At 41.0% G+C, this 20,478-nt stretch overlaps 1 protein-coding gene across 1 annotated transcript in view; it reads right to left on the bottom strand.

Annotated features, from left to right (window-relative positions):
* Positions 1–20,478, bottom strand: part of LOC111668658 (integrin alpha-5-like) — a 42,537-nt gene that overhangs the window by 12,742 nt on the left and 9,317 nt on the right. The window contains exons 3-18 of the mRNA XM_023424768.2: positions 19,359–19,459; positions 18,219–18,342; positions 17,276–17,337; positions 17,053–17,098; positions 16,726–16,851; positions 15,331–15,375; positions 14,975–15,018; positions 14,754–14,810; positions 12,749–12,801; positions 11,246–11,454; positions 10,036–10,227; positions 9,898–9,943; positions 9,697–9,810; positions 7,714–7,769; positions 7,062–7,219; positions 5,455–5,592 (exon numbers count right to left, since the gene is read on the bottom strand). Coding sequence (XP_023280536.1) covers positions 5,455–5,592; positions 7,062–7,219; positions 7,714–7,769; positions 9,697–9,810; positions 9,898–9,943; positions 10,036–10,227; positions 11,246–11,454; positions 12,749–12,801; positions 14,754–14,810; positions 14,975–15,018; positions 15,331–15,375; positions 16,726–16,851; positions 17,053–17,098; positions 17,276–17,337; positions 18,219–18,342; positions 19,359–19,459 — 1,571 coding nt within the window. The remainder of the gene's footprint in view (positions 1–5,454; positions 5,593–7,061; positions 7,220–7,713; positions 7,770–9,696; positions 9,811–9,897; positions 9,944–10,035; positions 10,228–11,245; positions 11,455–12,748; positions 12,802–14,753; positions 14,811–14,974; positions 15,019–15,330; positions 15,376–16,725; positions 16,852–17,052; positions 17,099–17,275; positions 17,338–18,218; positions 18,343–19,358; positions 19,460–20,478) is intronic.

Raw genomic sequence — 20,478 nt, 5'->3', positions numbered from 1 at the left:
CCAAAGGTATGGAGAGAATAAAGCTTTGGAGGAAGAGGATGTTTATAGAAGCCGCTACACTGGATTCATGATTTAATGAAAGGATAAGAGAAGATACAGACTATACATATCCTACAAAAACTGTATCAATATTTGTAACAACCAGATGCCAAGCCGTTGTGTCAAAGCAGCATCCTTTCATGTTTGCATCATGGAAGTAATATGTGCTTTACATGTGGGAAAGAAGAAAGGGAAGAACAGAGAAACATGGCAAAGGTTTAGGAGGATGAAAGGATGATGAATTCCCTCTAAACAAGAACGACATTTTTGTGGAAAAGCCTCGATCAAAAAGAGTGAAAACCTTACATTTAGAGGAGAATTGGTCTTAATCTGCTCTTCAGTCTAACATGACGGATGACTTGGTAAAACCCACAGGAAAAGATAAATGTGATTTGATTTGACGGTATTGTCTTTTCCAGCATGTCCCTTGAACTTTCTGCTTTACTCTCCCTTTTCTGTCTCCGCCACTTCTCTCATGTAGCTCCATACTGTCAGTGTTGCCATGGCCCCATCTCTCCAACATATGGGAAACATTAGATTGTAAAAGAATGCTACGCAGGGCTACAGAGCAAAGAATCAGCCTGGCAATGGTTAACAATGTCTCTGCGGAGATTCCTGATTCAAGTCCCTGGTTTTACACTCACCCAGGACTCAGGAGGCTATCAGTCATTTAACACCAAGCAGACAGGAGCACACGTGCTCTGTAACAGACTTACAATACATTACACAAGTGATGAGCTCCAATTTATCTTCTCTTCCGTCTAACCACTTTTCATCTCCCCAGAACTTTGATCCATGTGACCCATGTTTCCCTCCAGCTCTTAAAGGAATCGACCGTGCTGTTGCCCTTTTGGCCACCTTTAACGTGAGGCAATGAAAATACAGACATCTAAATTATACCTGGGAGACCAATGACTAATCCACTGCATGCTAAGACTATGTTCTGTGGGGCACTTCCAGATTAAGACTTTAAATTAAGAATCATAGCAATAATAAAATATTTACAATAAACACCTAGAAATCATTTTTATCAAATTCCATTAGCCCGTCCATCCATCCATTTTCTTCCGCTTGTCCGAGGTTGGGTCGTGGTGGCAGCAGGCTAAGCAGGGTATTCCAGACGTCCCTTTCTCCAGCAACGCTTCTCAGCTCCTCCTGGGGGATCCTGAGGCGTTCACAGGCCAGATGAGATATGTAATCCCTCCAGTGAGTTCTGGGTCCGCCCCGGGGTCTCCTCGCAGTTGGACGTGCCGGGAGAGAACCTCCAAAGGAAGATGCCCAGGAGTCACCTCAACTGGCTCCTTCCACATGAAGGAGCAGCGACTCTACTCCGAGCTCCCTCCGGATGTCTGAGCTCCTCACCCTGTCTCTAAGTCTGAGCCCAGCCACCCTACAGAGGAAACCCATTTCAGCCACTCGTACCCGCAACCTCATTCTTTCGGTCACTACTGAAAGCTCATGATTGTTGGTGAGGGCCAGAACAAAGATTGACTGGTAAATTGAGAGCTTTGCCTTCCAGCTCAGCTCCCTCTTCACCACAACGGTCTGGTACAACGTCCGCATTACTGCTGATGCCGCACCGATTCATTCCCCCGGGAAAGCTAAATAACAGATCTCTAATACAGTACAGTTCAACAGCATCACAAACTACCTCTAAAACTGTTTCAACACAAACTGAAACTGGTGTCAGATATGAAAAAATACTACAGAATAACATCAGAAAATCTCAATTATTATTTTTGTTTAAACTACATTCATGCCAAGAAATCGGGAATCACAAGAAAAGACTGATCATCAAAATTTTAAATCACAAGAAAATCTTCAAAATCAGAGAGTATGTAATTTGAATCCTGTGCAAAAAGGCAGAAACCACAAGTAACAATGAAAACCAAGTGAACCAATTACAGAACATAGATACATGAAATGGCTATTAGTGGAAAACCATTAATAGTGTGAATAATGGAGTGTGACACAATAAAAATTTGAACTATTATAGCTTTAAGTGTTGCTGTGGTCAGAATTGTGGCCTGTAGCACTGTGACCATGCCCAGCAATGATCTAACATGAAACTGAATTGTTATGTCGCTGCCACAGTATAAGATTTTAACAGCTTGATGGCAGCAGAAGCAGGATTTTCAACTGTGATTCATTTCCCTCAGTCCATCACTCCACTGAAATGTATGTAATTCCTGCAGGACTCCGCCCATTGGAAGGCAGTGGATTCCACCCCATTTGAATTCATGCATTGGACTGGAGAGACAGAGCAGCGAGGCTGAACACCGCATCTATGGTGTAACTCAACATAGTGTGTGCTAAATTGTCAGCGTGGAGCCTTGTGTTACTCTACATGTGCACCAGTATGTTTGCATGAACAAGAGGTCTTCACACCGTGAGGCCCACATCCCAGGACAGAATTAAACATGTGGAACAGGGACTGTAAATAAAGATATATACATAAACTGTATACTGTATAAAAATATATGTATATATATATATATATATTTATATACAGTCTATGCCTCTGAGGCAAAGATACTGCATGAGATAAAAGTCATAAAAAGTTCTTAGTCATAACTCAGTCTCATGTTAACACAGGCATGATACACGTTTTTGGATTCATTGTGACACTTCTCAGATGTCGACTGTGAACACTTGACCATAAATCCACCTAGGGAAAAAAAATTTTTTTATAACGTCCCATTTTTTTTTTTACTTTTCCTCAATGTCAAAGTAATCCAGTGAAGGTTGTCTGTACATCTGCTAACTTATTTGGCAACTTTTTATGGTTCTGATTTGCCAAAGTGTAAACAAACATAAGCTATGCTGCAGATGTGTGTAAATGTAAAAGGTTCTTGGCATGTACACCACCTAGTGCTAACTCTCCCACAATGCAATGCTTTTCATTTTACAGATGCAAAATTGTCTATGTCAATGGCTGACTATATTTTTCAGTAATCATGCAAAATAAAGATGATCAATTTGTGTCCTCACTACTGAGTAAGTGAACCATTTAGTGTCTATTATATAGGGAACAGTTAATGACAATAATATACTTCCTGTTTATGTCCCCCAAAGCATCATGGGAACTGTCATTTCAAAGCTTGGAGCATTATTATTGCCTAAATTGAAGTAAGACAAAAAACAAATAAACAAATAAATAAAATAATAATAATAGTTACATTTTCTGATATTATTAAGACTTAGAATGAAAACATGGTTCTTAAGGTCCTGGAACATTGATACCCTCCTTTATCCATTCTTATTGATATTTACTGTGTTTGTACTGCGTTGAAAATCTCAAAAAGTCAGCAATTTAAAATTGTGCTGGGGGAGGGGGGTGAGGTTGGGGGGGAGGGGGGTGTTGTGGGAGGAAGATGATCAGTGGATGAAAAGCCTCTTGATTCCTCTCACGTGAGGAGAAGGTTTCCTGGCTGAAAAAAAGCCACTTACAAGCACACGACACACACACCCACATCACATACTCACTTCACCTTATATCACTCTCATAAACATGTGCACGTTTTCAGGCTCTGGCTCTGGCTTTGGTGCAGGAGACCACTGACAACATACATAAACAAACCACAACCAGATGTCTGGGAGCTGAGCTCCGCCCCTCCCAAACGGAGCTGTCAGTCCTCCCTCTGTGTTTTTGCAGAGCCATGACTCGCCGGTCCTTCATAAACCTTCCAGCTCTTCATATAGGAAACAAAAAAAAACTAAAAAAAAAACACCAACGAAGACCAGAGAGTTCTGTAATCAGCTCTTGCTCTGTCAGGCCTGACCCTCAACCTCTAACCATATGTGGCTCAGCATTAGAGCGGGCCCTTACATTTGATGTCGGTTTTAAAATGGCGGCCTGTAACCTCCGTCTTTGCCTTTCAAATAAATTTCCTGCATGCAGACTGTAAACAGTGGGATGTGTGCTGTGGTGGGGAGAGTAAAGTTAAACACATATAGTCCAGAGAACCACTGTGTATATAAGAACCACTTGTACATGGTTTTAGATTGTTTGTGAAAATATTCATCATGTGATCCTCTCTCTCCACTCGTAATCTTCATGGTGACCATCTGTTTAGTTAGGCTATAAAAGTGGTGCGGTCTGGATGTTTAGTGTGGTAATGTCATATATAAATACACTTCATATCCTTGGAGCTTCCAAGAAGAAGTGAAACAGAGCAGTGCTTCAAGGATTTCCAGGTTGGGAAATTAGGGATGATTTCTTATATTTCTGACATGTATTTATTACACATCATATTCACGCAGCACACACTGGAAGAGCTGATCAATATTACTTTTAAATGTTTAAAACACAAAAATTGTTGTGGTCTGGTTTTTTCTGTGTTGGTTAGTTTTGCTCCTGATTGACTTCTCTCTCCCCTTCCTGCAGTGTGAGTGCCGAGAGGCGGGGCGATCTCCGGGAGCAGCACCCTTCCTAAGGGGGAGCAGCACCCTTCTTAAGGGGGACCAGCACCCTTCTTAAGACACACTCTCCTTGTCCCCAGTGCCAGATTTTTATTCTCTTTGCTTCAGCTTGTCCCTCGCGCTCTCGTTGATCTCCTGCCTCCCGCCACGCGAAAGCCTTCTTGTGAATTCCTTCTAGTCTAGTGAGTTTTTGGTGCCTTGACACTATTTTCTGTTGTACTTTGACCTTGTGCCTTTTTTTCCCATTTTGTATGGTGATTTTCTGTTCTACGTTTTGTGTTGGTACTTTGTTGATATTTTGTTTGGTACTTTACGTTTATTCCTTCTAAAGTGATTTTTTTTGTTGCTACTTTGTTAAATAAACCAGTTTTTTGAATTTACTCTGCATCTGGGTCTGGCCTCCCTTTGTCTGGCACGTAACAAAAATATCCTTAAATGTCTTTACATACAGATGCTACTGACTGAGACAACCTTAGAGTTAGCAACTAGGGCTGCAACTAGCGATTATTTACATCATCGCTTAGTCTGCCAATTGTTTTCTCAAGTTATTGTTATGTCTATTCAAAAACACACACTATTAAAAACACCCAATATAATTCAATCAAAGAAATGTATTCACATTTCTTATTTTATCCAAAACCAAACATATTCAGTTTCCTCAGGTTTACTCAGGGGGGGTCGGACTCACTTTCCAAAATCCTGTTTTTTTTTCCTCTTGACTTTAAATGTTTCAGTTTAAATTACTCACTAAACTCTCTCTCTCAACAGAATCTTTGTATAACTAGAAGATATATCTGTAGCATGAGATGGAGACCTCAGACCCAGGGCTTAAAAAAAAACCATTCCAAAACACCTGCATGTTTTTCCAGTAAATTAATTTAAATGAATTACTGTAGTAATTATTAAAGTCAGTATTGTTCTAAAAAGACCCAACTGAACATCAGTCAAAGATGATTTTTGTGTGTATGTGTATCATTAGATGAGAACACTTACCTTCTGCTCTATAAGCTGTTCTGTCTGATAGTTCAGGATTGGTCTGAGGCCACGCTGGGCCATCGTAGCATGAGGATCCAGACTGAAGTTAAGACTGATGTAAATGGGAGAGAGTTTATCCCGGAACTCCTCTTCACCCTGCAACAAAGACGCAACTGTTTGAGTAACTGGTGTTAATGACACAAATACACATATTGTCTTCATGGAGTGATTAAACCTCCATATGGTGTATTAATGCGCTGCTTGGTTCAGTTTTCTGAAACAACACACTTCAGATGAGTTTTCTAGTGAAAATTATTGTGAAATTCTTTAGAAGAAAAACATTGTCACACTGTATGAAATTAAAAGCAGATGTTACAGCAACGGTTTGGCCTGAATGGAGGATTGATGTGGCCCCTTTAAAGAATTTATGTACGGACAGGTAAGTGTGGACCCACAGGTGAGTGGATGCTTAGCTGTTTCTACTCAAACCATCTCTTATTCTGTCAAAGAGCAAAGTGCTCTGATCATTGTGCCCTTACAGTGAACATCTACACATGACCTAAGTGTTTTTGTTAGACATTCACTTTGATCAGGTCACCGCTGAGTGACGAGAAGATTGGTACTGTAGTAGTTTCACCACAAATAGCACTTCAAACGGGAAACTTCAAACTCTGTGTATTAGGAAATGACTTTAACCTCTGTCCTGGCAATGAGTTAATTGCATTCACCTGGTGCTGCAGGTGAAAAACAGTCTCTGATTAAACGGCTCCAATGAAAAGCAGCCCGGTTCTGGCACAGGATTAAGAACCAGAACATTTAGTGCATAGTTAGTGCACATTACTTTTATGTTTGGAAATCATCTGTCTTTATTTTCATCTTCAGATGACAGCATGGAATATGACTGAAATGAAAGGGACCAAAACAGTTTATTTATGACCTGGGCATTATTATCATAGTTTTGGTCATGAACACTAATGTGCGCTGTTTCAACAATGCGCATGAACAGTCATCTGGAAACAGCTGTATGATTGACTCCAAGCACATACAAGCTAAACACTCCAAACTTAAAGGCAAGTTTTCTTGTAAACAACTGAGGTTACCATTTACAGTTTCTCACCGGAACACACGGTGTGTTATCAATGATCCCTAACAAACATGTCAAGTGCATTTGCTTCATAAAAAATTTTCAAAGCAGATTTTGTGACTATTTTTAAATCATTAATTAATTTGTTTTCACTTTAGGATGTTTTCTAATAATGACTGTGATCCCTTGACGTTCATCTTTCTCCATCATCAGGTCAAAATTTACCAAAATTACCAAATAGCTGTGAGATGACATTCCCATCAGCCTCAGCTGTGCTGTGCTTATTGTTAAACGAAGATAGTGACAATGGTAAACATTAAACCTGATTACACCTGAGACCTGCCTAACATCACCACCTTAGGATTGTCATTGTGAGCAAGTTAGTACAGCATCATAGAGATGCTAGCATCTTGTTTAATTATGTATTCTTGTCTACCTCATAGAAATATACCTAAAAAGCATTTTGTAATATGCAACATAAAAAAAAAAATACATCCAGTCTGCTAGACACTGAGGTTTAAACACAGCTCGTGCGACTGACCCGTAGATAGATTGATGTGTCATGGCAAGAGCGCTCCCCGTTGGCGAGGCTGAAGGTCTTCACCAGACTGGGCTGCTGACTGTCCAGGAACAGAGTCCTCCTTGTGGATTCCTTCTGGTTTTGCTTCATACTGTCCAGCTGGACCTCTACCACAAAGCCTTGAATATACACGAATAAACACACACACACCAGGCAAGAAACAAGTGAGTAGGCACCTGTACATCTGTATGCCTGTGTTAAAAACAAAATGCATTTAAATTTATGCATAGGCACACAAACACATATTTTTATGGATATACTATAATATGCATCACCACATACACACGCACACACACATACAGTGGTAAACATTATTATGGTAAAGCGCCTTTAAGTGCTATTGTGTTCTGCATACAGTATACAGAAACACACAGAGGGTATTGCTATGCAGAGAACATAGACAATACACACCCGCACACTTAAAATAAACACACACGCATTCTTCTAAACTGCCGGAGCCCACCAAGTTACCCTGTATTTACATGATTGTTCTTTTATCTTGATCTTAACTGCCAAATTGACCACAGTGAGGTCCAGCATACTTGTGGCTACACAAAGAAAGCAAGGTAATAGCGACCATCTGTGTGTGTGAGTGATTGCGTGTGTGTCTCACCTAGATGAGAGGGGAGGTGCTTCCCATTAGCCAGCAGGCAGAAAGTGATGCTGACACTGGAGGGTGAACACAGAAAAAAATATGAAAAAAACCCCAAAAACATTATTATCCTTAAAGGTTCCATAAACAAAATTTTAAACAATAGCATAGCAGCAACAACTATTTTCTATGTAATATATAGTGGAGTAATGGCGTCCTGAGCAGAGAAAAAAGTCACACCCCCCTATGTGTGTGTTGTAATGTGAGTTTCACTGGTCTCTTGTTTTGGTAGCTGGTCTGGCAGCGTGTGCACGTTACTGCATGTACGTGTGCATGTTAGTGAATGTGAGTCCCTCCTGTAAACCGTTTATTAATGCACAGGCACCAACGTGAAACGACTTTCCAGAATTCCCTACACTGAAGAGGAAACCATGAAAGCCCTCTGATGAAGAAAGAGATAAAACCAGAGCACAGGCAGAATGAACATAGGGACTACCGGCTTAAATTACAGTCAGCCAGTCGACTGTTAAAACATCGATAAAGTTTTCATAAAGTGTCATAAAGGCAGCCGGTCCCAGCAGATAAGTCCAAGGCTGAATTTCTTTCCCATTCTGACTGTGGAGCCAATAATGGTCTGGCTTTACCAAGATGGAGAACTGTACGAGCTGCTGAAGGATCCAGGGGGATCTCCTACAGAAGGCATGATAACTTGCTGTTACCCATATTATGAATTTGTTCGACAAATGTTGCTCTTGCTAACTGGCTGACTGCCAGCATTGCTGTAGCATATCATGGCAATGCTAGCGTGGGCTAATGGTTGTGGCTTCTTTGTATTTTGCTGGCTCTCGTGTTCACAGGGTAACTTTATGTGATTCTTGTGTGTTTAGAGCTGCATACATGTAATCCAGTGCTAATGTTTGTTCATCCTCACTGTTTACTCTCTCTCTACATCATGTCACTGAGTTATTGCTAATGCTAATGGGACATCCTACTGTGGCTGCTTAAAAACTCTCAACTGGTGAAACACAGTAAAAAGCCAAAGAAACACAGTGTGTTTGTCTCTGCACTTAGCACTGACTGTGTCCCTTTTTGAAAAATGTGTCTATAAAACAACACATTTAATAATGATCAGTGTAAACATATACAGCTGTTGCTTGTCTGTTGTATTTCTGAGAAAGTAGAGCTGTTAAAGGCGTCTTTTGCTGTTCTATGAATCCATAGTTGCTGTTACCATGGTAACCATGGGTGTCACCAAAACAAATGAAGAGTGAAAAAAGTATCTAATCCTTCAGAAAATCAGTAGACACACACGTGTCTGTGGTTGTATAAAGGCTCACATGAACCATGGGTACGCGTAGTGCTGATGCCAAACCATATCTGATTCATTTCAAGAAAGTTACAACCCTTTTTCCAACCTTTTCAAAGCTCAATACTCCACTCTACTCTCCCCACCTTTTTTCATCTTTCCATATAACTACTCCACCTTACTCCCACTTCCTCTTCTCCGCTCCTTCTGTCTCCCTTTTGTTTCCAAGGTAGCCAAAAACACCAATAAACACAAAAACAAGACTCACTTGTATCAACCTACCAGGCAGATACTAAAATGCCAGCCAGTTTGGCAAATGCCCACCACAGTAGTCTAAAAATGTTCCACATTTAATGTGATGGTTAAAGTGAGCTTGTGGAAAGAGCTTGACTGAGATTGAAAGCTTGGTGTATTTCCCCTTTTATTCACTGGATCTAAGAATACTGAGTGTGTAGTTCAGAGCAGCCTGGACAGGAAACTGGTAGGAACATGAAGTCATTTGACATTCTCGTGAGGAAAAGTTTAGAAAGCTGCAATTGAGCTAAGATGTGTGTTACATAACATTTGCAAGACTTTCCATGTTCTGTTATTCTGTCAGAGAGCTCATTAAATTCTCTTCCACTACAGTGACAAATACTGCATGTTTGATCAACAGTGTATAATCTTCCTATTAATGTACAAGTGGAGCTGAACTTTACCAAGACACATCAATGGTTTCATTTCTAGTGGTCAGCTCACAGGTCTTCTCCTCCTGGTTGAACATGGTTGGCTGCACTGTGAGAGACGCGCTGGCACTCACTATTGGCCGAGCCCTGATTGAAGACACAGACCATGGAAGAATGAGAATAAATAGAAAGATCTATTTATGTGTTATTACACTGCTGAGGGCACTAATATACCTGTACAGCACTGCTTTATCTACCCCAAAGGCACCGACAATCAGATCTGCAAGGAGAGAAAGTGAGTTTAATGAAGACATCATCCATGAAGATAAGAGTGCTGATAGAGGCCTGGTGGTGGACTGTTCTCTGCAGTACCTGGGTAGCCGTTTTGATCCAGGTCTCTATTGCCTCGCAGAGCAAAGCCAAAACTGGCTGGGAACGAGCTGGAAGCCCATTGGCCAGAGAGAGTCTGAGTGGGCGTATCCATCAGTCCTCCAGCATGACCGTTATAAATGAGAACCAATCCCTGCTGGTCTTCTCCTCCGTAAGGGCAGCCAATGGCCATGTCTGATTGTAAACGGCAGCAACACACTGTTACATTCTTTTCTCAAAATCTGTATATACAACCTGTGTATGTATATTACATTCACAGCAATTTACAGTGAGCACAACACATTATGATTATATTGCTAAATCAGCAACTATAAACAATTATTGTTTTGGACTGGGGTAAGAGTTTTTTCATGGGCCAATTAAGAAGTTAATGATTATTATCTTCAGGTGATTTGCTTTGTTTTATGGTGATTTACTTCATTAGATTTAGCAGAATCATGAGTGAATATAAGGTGACTCCTCCAGTAACTCAGTTGGAGCTGCCAAATACCTAGTTTTAAATGAGCGCTGGAGCATTAAATCAGTTGCTTTGACCATTATCATCAACAAAACATTCACTAGTTCCCGCTTTTCAAATGTGCGTCCTTGCTTTTTCCTGATTCATATCAGTCTGAACTTAATATTTTTCAGTTTTATGCTAAAGGTCAAACAAAACAAGAAATCTGAAGATGTCGTTGTGGATTCTGAGAAACTGTAATGCCATTTTCCAACATTTTTCCCTCAGTATTTCCCCTTAAGTATCGTCACGTTTATTATAGTATAAACTATTTATTAGGGCTGCAAATATCACTATTTTCATGAAAGATTAATCTCATTATAATTTCCCACGGCCCAAGATGATGTATATTTTGTCCAACCAACAGTAGAAAACCCAAAGATATTAGGTTTTCATGTTTGAAAGCAACAAATCCAACAAATTTGAGAGTGAAATCAGTCAATTTTGATGTTGTAGCCTCAATTTAAATCATGATGGCTGATTAAAACACTCCACTGAGCCCAGACTGATGAAACTTTTAACTCTTAAAGCAGGTCAGAGAGAAGAATCTTTGGGATACATCAGTGTGTAATTTATCCCATAGACCTTCACATAGCGTTTTAGTTTGAAAAATAATGAATAGTTAAATGAATATAAAAATCACTGCTGTCTAATTAATGCTATTACCATCCAACATTTAACTCATGCTGTATGTACCATTAAATCCATCTTGGTTGAGATCACCCAGTGGAGCCAGGGAGGAGCCAAATCGGCTGAAGGCCTGCTGACCGAGGAGGTGGGACTGGCTTGCCTCCAGCTGCAAAGGGCCCCTCTGGAGGTACACGTACACCTTTCCCAGCTCCTCCAGACGCCCGTTGGACCCTCGACGCATAAACATTGGAGCTCCCACCACCAGGTCATCCAGACTGGGGAGGCAAGCAAAGGCAAGAGTGAAATAATGTGGATAAAGGTGGAAGGAGAAGAGATATCTAAAAGTGTCTTATTTTCCCTAAATGAACCCCTTAAAGGAGCTATTTGTAAGTTTTGCTATTGCTACATAGCCAACATTAGCATTAACAGCTGTTTACTTACCAGTCTTGACAAGAGCTGCAGCTAGCATTGCATTGACAATACAAGCAGCACTACGTCTTCAGTGATTTGTTATCAGAAAGTGCTAAAACAGTCCAGCTGAACCGGGGGTAGCTTGTTAGCTAGCTAACTTCAGCAGAAGAAAAGAAGTGATAGAAAATGAAGCAAAACAAGAGTTGACATTGCTGTTGCTTTCCACCAATAGAGACAGCTGTAGGTGAGTTGCTGATGCTGAACTCACAACATTTCTTAGTAACAGCTGTTAATGCTAACAGTTTTCTCCTTTTATTCATAGGAGTTATTTATAAGTTTTGCTATTGCTACATAGCTAATGTTAGCATTAACAGCTGTTTATTTACAAGAAGAAATCCTTTACTCGCCAACAGCTGTCTCCAATGGCGGAAAGCAAGAGCAATGTTATGTCTTGTCTCTGCCCTGAAGGCAGATTGGAGGCTACAGTGAGTTTGGGGGCTAGCTGGTTATCATTCTAATTTGAGTAGAAGGAAAGATCTGATAGAGACAAGACATAACATTGCTCCCTTGCCACATGTAAACATGTTTTTAAAAGTCGTTTTTGTATTTAAAAATCCCACTCCTCTTTCTATAAAACATAAAAATATTTTTGATTGCTCAACTTGAACTCAGGAGAAACTACTGTACTGAAAGTTGTGGACATTCAAATGATGAAGTGTCTAAAATCATGTCTGTCCCTGTGACTCACTGATACTAAGTGCAGTCTAAATTAGTCCGATGCATATTTTCTGAATCAGTTCTAAAGGGTGACAAACAGTCATTTTGGAGGGCTACACTGATACATTGAAAACATAACCAAAGAAAGTTCTCACGGTGTGATTCTACCAGGGCTGGAGAAGTGAAACAGGCAGAGGGGAGCTATATACAGAGAGAGAGTATAAAATATTTCAGCAGAAAGGGGAATTTTCATGACACATTACTGAGGGGACAGGATGAGCAAACAAGTGTGTGAGACTTTCAAAAGAGTCTTGCTGTTGACCTTTGTTTCAGTGACCTTACACTTCACTTTTAGTCTCCACATTTCTTCACCCACCTCAGCTCCTTTCCCCTACTTTTTTTTTTGCCAGCATCTGTGTCACCGTCACTCCACTCACTCACCCGTCGTTGTTGATGTCGGTGGCTGCCACTGCGTAGCCAAAGTAGGACCCCATCTGGAAAGTATTACAAACAAGACCCAGTTAGCCTGTAATCACACCATGCTGTATAGATCCCTTTTTTTCTTTCATTTTCTTTCTCCATGTCCTTTTTCCCTCTTGTACCTTCCACCACCACCCCCACAAGCTCTCCTCTTCAATCTCTCAATCCCACAATCCCCTGGGGTCTCCTCTTCTTCCTTTTCATGGAGCTCAGTGTTAGAGCTTCTGTAAGCTCCAGGAGAGGTAGGGGGTCTGGGGATCGGGGACTTGAACTCCTTTAAAACTTACTTGGAGAAAATACTCATGGGATTTGGGTTTTTCCGGTTTAATTTCATACATATGATAAATTAGGGTCAGGTTACAACCTTGGGTGATTCTCACTTTCCAAAGTGATTTGCAGTGCAGCTACACAGAAGTGAGTTTGGAGACCCTTGTGGAAAACAAAACTGAATACTGGCGTTGTCTTCCTGTACCACACATGCAACACAGCTCATATCAACATAAATCAAACTGAGGCTCGGGACAAAGTTCAAATCCACCATGATACCAGCACTGTTTTACCACACACATTCACACTCTGACATGATCAACACTTTCTGAACCAGCTGAATGTTCATCTGAGGTGAGTAGAGATCACCTAGCGATCCACCATTATTGATCACATTCCTTTGATTCTCTTTTTATCTCCACAGTAACAGGAACCAGAGCAGCCCACCTCACTCATGTGCCACTTTGGACACAAAGTGCCCTAGAAATAAAAGGGAACGCTATTTGGTATAAACAGTGTGGCAAAATCAGGTACTGCCAAGATGGTGACGGCGAGCAGCCCACTCTGAGCTTCAAAACCGCTCTTCAGAAACCTATGGGTAACATAACGCAGGCTACGTCCATTTTCATATACAGTCCATGATATTTAATCATATCACCCAACCATAGTATAAAGTATGCAATTTGGACATAGCATGGATTGTTAAGACAATGAAATGCAACTACAAAGAAAAAATTGCACATATCAATGTCTTGAAAACTTATTTATAAGTTTGATTCCCCAAATCAACAGGGCCTCCTGCACAAAGACCCTCTGGTGTGTTTTTGCAGCTGACTTTGACAGAGCAGTCCAAGCACCCACAGAGGGACCAGCGTTCACCAACAGAGCGCAGAGAGAGTTTACCTCAGATCACTCTCACTATGACCTAACAGTTTATTCAGCGCCCTCCGCCCTGAGACTGACACCACTGAACAGTCACTGATGACCTCCCACACCGAACGCACACAGCCACACACAGACACACTCAGGCACATGCTTCCCCTTGTGTCCATGGTCACATGCTCTTACAAGTTGCAATATGAAGCCTTGTTAAATTACACAAGAAAATAACAGACAAGGTTTTTGGTTCTTAAAACTACAAATATATCTTCTTATGGCTCAACACTAAAACATGAGCCTTCAATGGTAGCTATAGTAACCTGTGGATCATATCTGTTGCGCTCTTGTTTCCAAGTCAGTGGTGAACATTTCACACAATAAAATACACAGCAGATGACTAATTTGTTTGCTCTTAAGAAAGTTTCCAAAAATGGACCTGGCTGCTGCGTTAGTGTCATTTTGTTATCTGTTAAGTCATCTGTGGGTTATATTTAAAGCAACAGGACTAAAAGCCAAGCAAGTGTCTGACAGAGCAACGCCCCCTCTCTTGAGCACTCTCTATTTATTGTAAAAAAGCACATGCTGAATCAATACAGTGACAATATGAACACAATCTGGTGCTCTTTCTGGGTTTGATTTACAGCTTTCAGAAGCCATGAGCTGTGCATACAGTAAGCTAGACCTCTGACCCTGGTATAGGCCTCCTCTCCACAGGGCAAATTCCTTCATCTTCAACACATGCCACTTTAAATGTGTACCCACATATGAAAATAGGGGCCAGGCTAAAGTACAGAAAATCTTCAGCCAGATGTGCACATACCTGCTCCCCTGTCAAGTTGAGCAGAGACTTCAGATCCCTTCCATTTAATATGGACACCTATTTTGAGACAAACAGAAGTCATTATTGATTACAAATTGTGGTTCATAATGCCAGAATACATTTACCTCATGTATGTTTATATGGATATTATTTCACTTTTATATTTTGCAGACTATTAGCACTGTAAAATGGTGTAAAATGAAAATGTTGGGACTCCTTACTAAACCATACAGCATGAGTCCTTTAGGAACTCCTGTGATGAAATCTGCAAAACAAAGAAAACGAGGCAAAAGTTATTTCAAATCAAGACCCATAACTAAGAATGCAATGCAATGTTGGATAAAGTTTGTGACCCACCACCAAAACCACAATTATCTGATTTTTTTTTTTTTTTTTTTTTTATTCTTTGGGTTTCTAAACGTGCTTGCTTCCTGAAAGACTTAATAATCCCTTTCCGTTACAACACAGTCACGTGTGCCAAGACTGAGCAGTTAACTATTAGACTTGCAGGGGGAGTCAACACACTCTGTAGTCAGCCATGCATTTTGGCTCTCAGTACTGTAAATATGACCCTCACCTTCCTCATCGTCCCCGCTGAACTCACCACCAGCAACAGAGTAACCTGCAGGAGAGATGGAGGGTAAAAGTTGGAACAGAGAAAAACAACTGAGTTTGGAAATGGTGGATACAACATTACTGACATTACAAGTGACTTGAGTCTGTTTGAGCTTGGACTTGGTTATAACAGTAATTATTAAAAGCATAAAAACATGAAGCACTAGTGTATTATTTTTTGGTGGTTAGAACAAACCCACAAGCTTTAAGTGTAACATTTCATTTCATCATTTGACTGAAGCTCAATTGATTGATCATTAACACTGATATGACACATGGGTCAGATTAAATAGTCAGGGTGCAGTAGCAGGAAGTGCCAATCCAGGATTAGGAAAAAAAACTGAAACATCTACTGGAATTGAACAGTGACATGTGCTGATACATGTCCAAGACGCTGTGCTAGCTTGTCATCATGCACTGCCACATTCATGGGAACATATTTTTAGGAGTGGGTGCTGCATATATAAGCAAAAAAGGTCTGTATGGGGTTGTAACAACATTGTAAATCACATCTCGAAAGCCCAACTAAATATGAACTTTAGTATTTTGTTCAGCTGATGGAATCCATGAAACACAGGACACTATACGAAACATAAGAAAAGAAAAGAACCAATCTTGAAAGCTCACGCCACTTGAAGTTATTGGACAAAAGATATTGTGGTTGACAGAGACCAGGAGAGATGGTAAGGTAAAAAAAGGTCTCTAAACAGTTTGCAGTTTAGAAAGTCAGCTGTTAGTGGACAGCTATTGAAGTGTCCAAAAGGGAAAGAAAACATCCTCTGGGGAGCATGAACGTGATGAGAGAACTGAAGAAAAATCTGCAGATTTGATTTTAATACATTTTGTCAAGATGGTGACACTAGGGACGCCTCGGTGGCTTGCGTACCACATGGACTTAGTCCTAACCGCAGCGGCCATGGGTTCACATCCGACCCACGTCCCTTTGCTGCATGTCATCCCCTCTCTCTCTCCCTGACTTTCCTGTGTATATATCTGTCACTGTACTATCAAAAATAAAGGCAAAAATGCCCCCCAAAAAATATAACTTTAAGATGGTGGCAATAATGGTAAGGTGAATGGATCGCCGAAAACATTCAAATCCTCTGGGGACCATGCAAATCCACAGTAAATTTTTTATTCATTAACTTCTCAAACTTAATTCTCTGGGAACCATGAATATGTGTATCACATTTAATGGCATTCTGCTACTGAGATATGTTTCTTGGGGCCAAATTGTTAGACAGACAAACCAACCGACTTGGATCATGAGGTATAAAAACATACAGCTGTAGCTGTTGCAGTCCCACAATAGTAGTATAAGTAGTGTACTATAAGTAGTATAGTAGTACGTTCTCACCCAGGTAACTGTCGTCATAGCTCCCCTGCACCTGCTGGGTCTGAATCTGCCCGGCAACTGACAGCAGAAAATAAGAGGGGTAGTAGGCCTTAACAATCTCCTCTGTGGTGGCTGAGATCAGCTGACCTGCAGGATGGAAGGGTAACAGAGGGTTAAAGGTCAGAGGTTAAAATAAGACATGTGGCTTTTGAACTCCGGCTCATGAGTCATTCCACTGTAGTTCATTGACTGACAAAGATGACGGATCGATTTTCTGGATCCCTCAAAGGAAAAAATTGGAGGGTATCTGCTGAAAAGCCACGCTGCTCCACATTCCTCTGAGCTCACCTTGCCAGTAAAAGCTGCCTGGTCCTCCAAGTACAACCCTCCCATCCTGTAACACACACAGCAGTAGCCAGAGCTGAGGAATCTGTGTGTCACCAGTTTCATCATGAGCTTCAAACAAACTCTGCAAGTCTGATCTACACAGTGTAATCTCCATTGCTTACATCAGCCGAAACAGAGAAACCGTGACTGTGTGATTATGTAGAAACACAAATATTTCTCTTACCTTAGTGAAGTCGGCACTGAATCCACCCTGACAATAACCCTGTCCTGCAGGTCCATGTCTTTCTGCAAGGAACAGCACCAAAACATGGCAAGCTAATACATTTTCTGTTGCTCACAAACACCAAAAGAAAAAACATTCTGTTCTTGTGAAGGCAGCATTTAATTGTTCATTACCCCAAAGCTCAACTTCATTTGAACAACAGAGGAAAGCACACACAAAAATAATCAACTACCACAACTATTTATTTTTATATTGCATGATCTGCTTTCTGTAGCAGCTTTGCTTATGGCTTTACCATTGCCTGGCAACAGTTTTGACGATCTACTTCTGTTAATGAGTTTAAAGAGCTGACCTAAATTAAAGACAGAAACCTTTATAAGATATGCAGGTAGGGGTATTCAGAATATGTGACACAAACATATTTTAGGCTAGCTGTAAAAATGCCAGTAAACAAATAAAAACAAAAAAGAATGTGCAAGACAAATCCTAAACTAGAACCTTCTCTTCTCCTCGATGTGTCCACAGGTTGTTTTTAGCCTGTATTTGTTCAAATCTGGCAAAAAAGCACCATCAAAGGTATGCTGAGTTAGCAGCACTGATGTGCAGGCAGCTACCACTGGATTACTCTGAGACTGAAGAAAATTTAAAGATGTGAGGCAAGTTCTGGAGTTTTAGAGACTGCCTTTTTTTTTATATGTCTGAATCATGTCTTTGGGAGTTATGAGGGTTTTAAAGTTTGTCATTTGCCTCCATGAGCTGGTTGTCACAGCAACTGCTTCTGCTGCAGAAACACTGCTCATGTTGCTCCATGTCGGTTGGATTAAGGTGAGTTTGCTAACACTCTGGCCTTTTCATCTTGGTGGCGGCTGTGTATTTCTGCCATCGGGTGTCATGAATGCAGCTTTAAATCCTCTGGAGGTCAGCTGTATGTGCAGAAACTCACCTGTTCGACAGGGTGCGTACTCAACAAAAGTTTTGAGGCTGTCTACAGAGAGGTAGCAGGTTCCTGTAACATCAGCAAAGGGCGTGTCGTGTTCAGTCCTCCAGTAATACCTGGGAGCACAAGCCTGGAGAGAACAGAGAGACAGCTCAGCGACAAAAGAAACTACTTGTGTTTTCTAGCTTAGGAGCGTTAAATTGACCCTAAACTCCTTCCTTGAAAATCAATTGTGCAATCAAAGCTTAGCAAATGAAACTAGTCAGAAAATCTGTCATGGTTTTCAAGCTGCGCTTCTAGCTGGGTACCAATTCACGGGCCGTATCCTTTGGAGGCTGCATTTGAAGACCGATTGCATCACCGTGGCACGTCCAGGCTGTCCCATTTCAAAGGCTCCTTCAAATAAAATGTGGCCTTCTTCTCCTGGGCAACGAAGGCTCCAACGGGTGGATCCTTCATAGCCTGACCTATCCCAAGGTTCATTGCGCAGCGATAGTGAAAATACTATGGCAGCAAGCAGCACCGACAGAGAGCCTGAAGATTACACTTTTAAATGTAAGTTTTGGGTTTCAGCTCATCTCAACAGCCAACGGTACAACTGTTAAAACCAAGGGCCTTAAAACTGCAAGCTTTTGTAAAAATAAAAGTTATGTGTTGTCAAAGTTGCTAGGCAACAGGAACAGCACTTGGTAAGGGCGGGCACAGCTGGTGACTCAAAGCAAGAATTCTCTGTAGACCAGACCGTCTCATTTCTGTTCGGTCTTCGTGGTCTACGGCGGCTACGAAGGGCCACACCTTCATAGATGACGTCCTCCGGAGGACACAGCTCATGTTTCCACGTCCTCTACATGAATTATCAACCAGTCACGATGTTGACTTTTTGCCTGTGACATGTAAGGTTTTACTCTTTGTTTGTTTTTTTGCATTCTTGTGAGTTAACACTGTGCATACGTGCAACCTCCATGATCCTTTGCCACATGGAGCCCTTTTAAAAGATTCATACTTGTGTGATACCAATGAAAGTCTCTTGTCTGAGTATAATGTGTAATAAAACATATCAATGATACATTTGTTCTAAGAAATTGTTCAGATAGCAAGTAGCCTCATGTAGGTAAATCATCCAGACTGACCGACAATCATTCTTACCAGGATGCTGTTGCCATGGGAACGCACAATAGCTCCAAACCACTGATGGGACTTGAACTCAACCTGAGTGTTCACATCATTAACATAAAAATATCGATCACCTGGAAGAAAAAAAAAGAATATGTAGAAAGCACGTTTACCCACATGTGTAAGCAGCACTTTAATAACTGGAAATTTTATAATCGCTACACTGTTTTTACTTCTCTGGGACTTGGAGGAAACTTCAGTGATGTCAGGAGTTGCTATTCTAACTAAGTCAAAGATCCCCCTGTCATCATTTTGCGCTGTCAGGGCTTCATTTGAGAGCCTTCCCCACATGTTCTTGGCTTTTTACATGGATATTTTATGGCCTTGTTCCCGGGGTCTGCAGTCTTAATCCATCCTCCATGCTATGGCAGACATCAAACAGCTCAAAGGGACTTGGACCTTGTTGTTACTGTAACCCAAACGGCTGTACTTCATTGTCAGGATCTGTTTTAAGAAGAGGCCCTGGCAGTACGAAGGCATGGAGCGGTGATGAGGGATGGGGGTGGTGGTGTGTGTGTGTGTGTGTGTGTGTTCAGTAACATTACGCCTGTATGATTTTTACTTTCAACAACACAGTGTTAATAATTAATTTGGAAAAATAAGGCATTGATATTTTTACTTTGCTTACTGCTCCTCTTGAGCCAGGTAAGCCAGCCAGGCTGCTTTTATTTGCTGTCAGTCCTAATTTCTTCTACATGCTTGATCACACCTACAGTGAAAAAAAGTAATCAAACATTTTTTGCCATTCAACATCATTGAAATGTCACTCAACAAAAACTGACGCCTTCAATGTCCCTGAAAGAGAAAGTCTGTCTAGTTCTTGTTTGAGCACTTGAGAATATTTAAATCATACTAAAAATGTGCCTGTAACTGCGTAAGCTTAACTGTGGTATATACTTTCTGATATATGTGCCTGCTGTCTGTAGCAGAGTGGTGACATTAAACTGTCCTGGCTGCAGCTCAGTGCGTCTGTTTGGTTGATGGAGTCTGGCCTGTGTCCTCAAACACACCATGAATCCTGAGGCCTGTGATGGGAAATGCAAGACTACTGAATGTAAAAGCATGTGTGCGTAGACATATTTGAGCATGTGAA

This window comes from Seriola lalandi, unplaced genomic scaffold (genome assembly GCF_002814215.2).
Source record: "Seriola lalandi dorsalis isolate HSWRI2012SDOR001 ecotype SW California unplaced genomic scaffold, Sedor1 jcf7180002054748, whole genome shotgun sequence".
NCBI lineage: Eukaryota > Metazoa > Chordata > Actinopteri > Carangiformes > Carangidae > Seriola > Seriola lalandi.
Note: the sequence above shows the minus strand (reverse complement) of the source record. Positions and strands in the feature narration are given on the sequence as shown.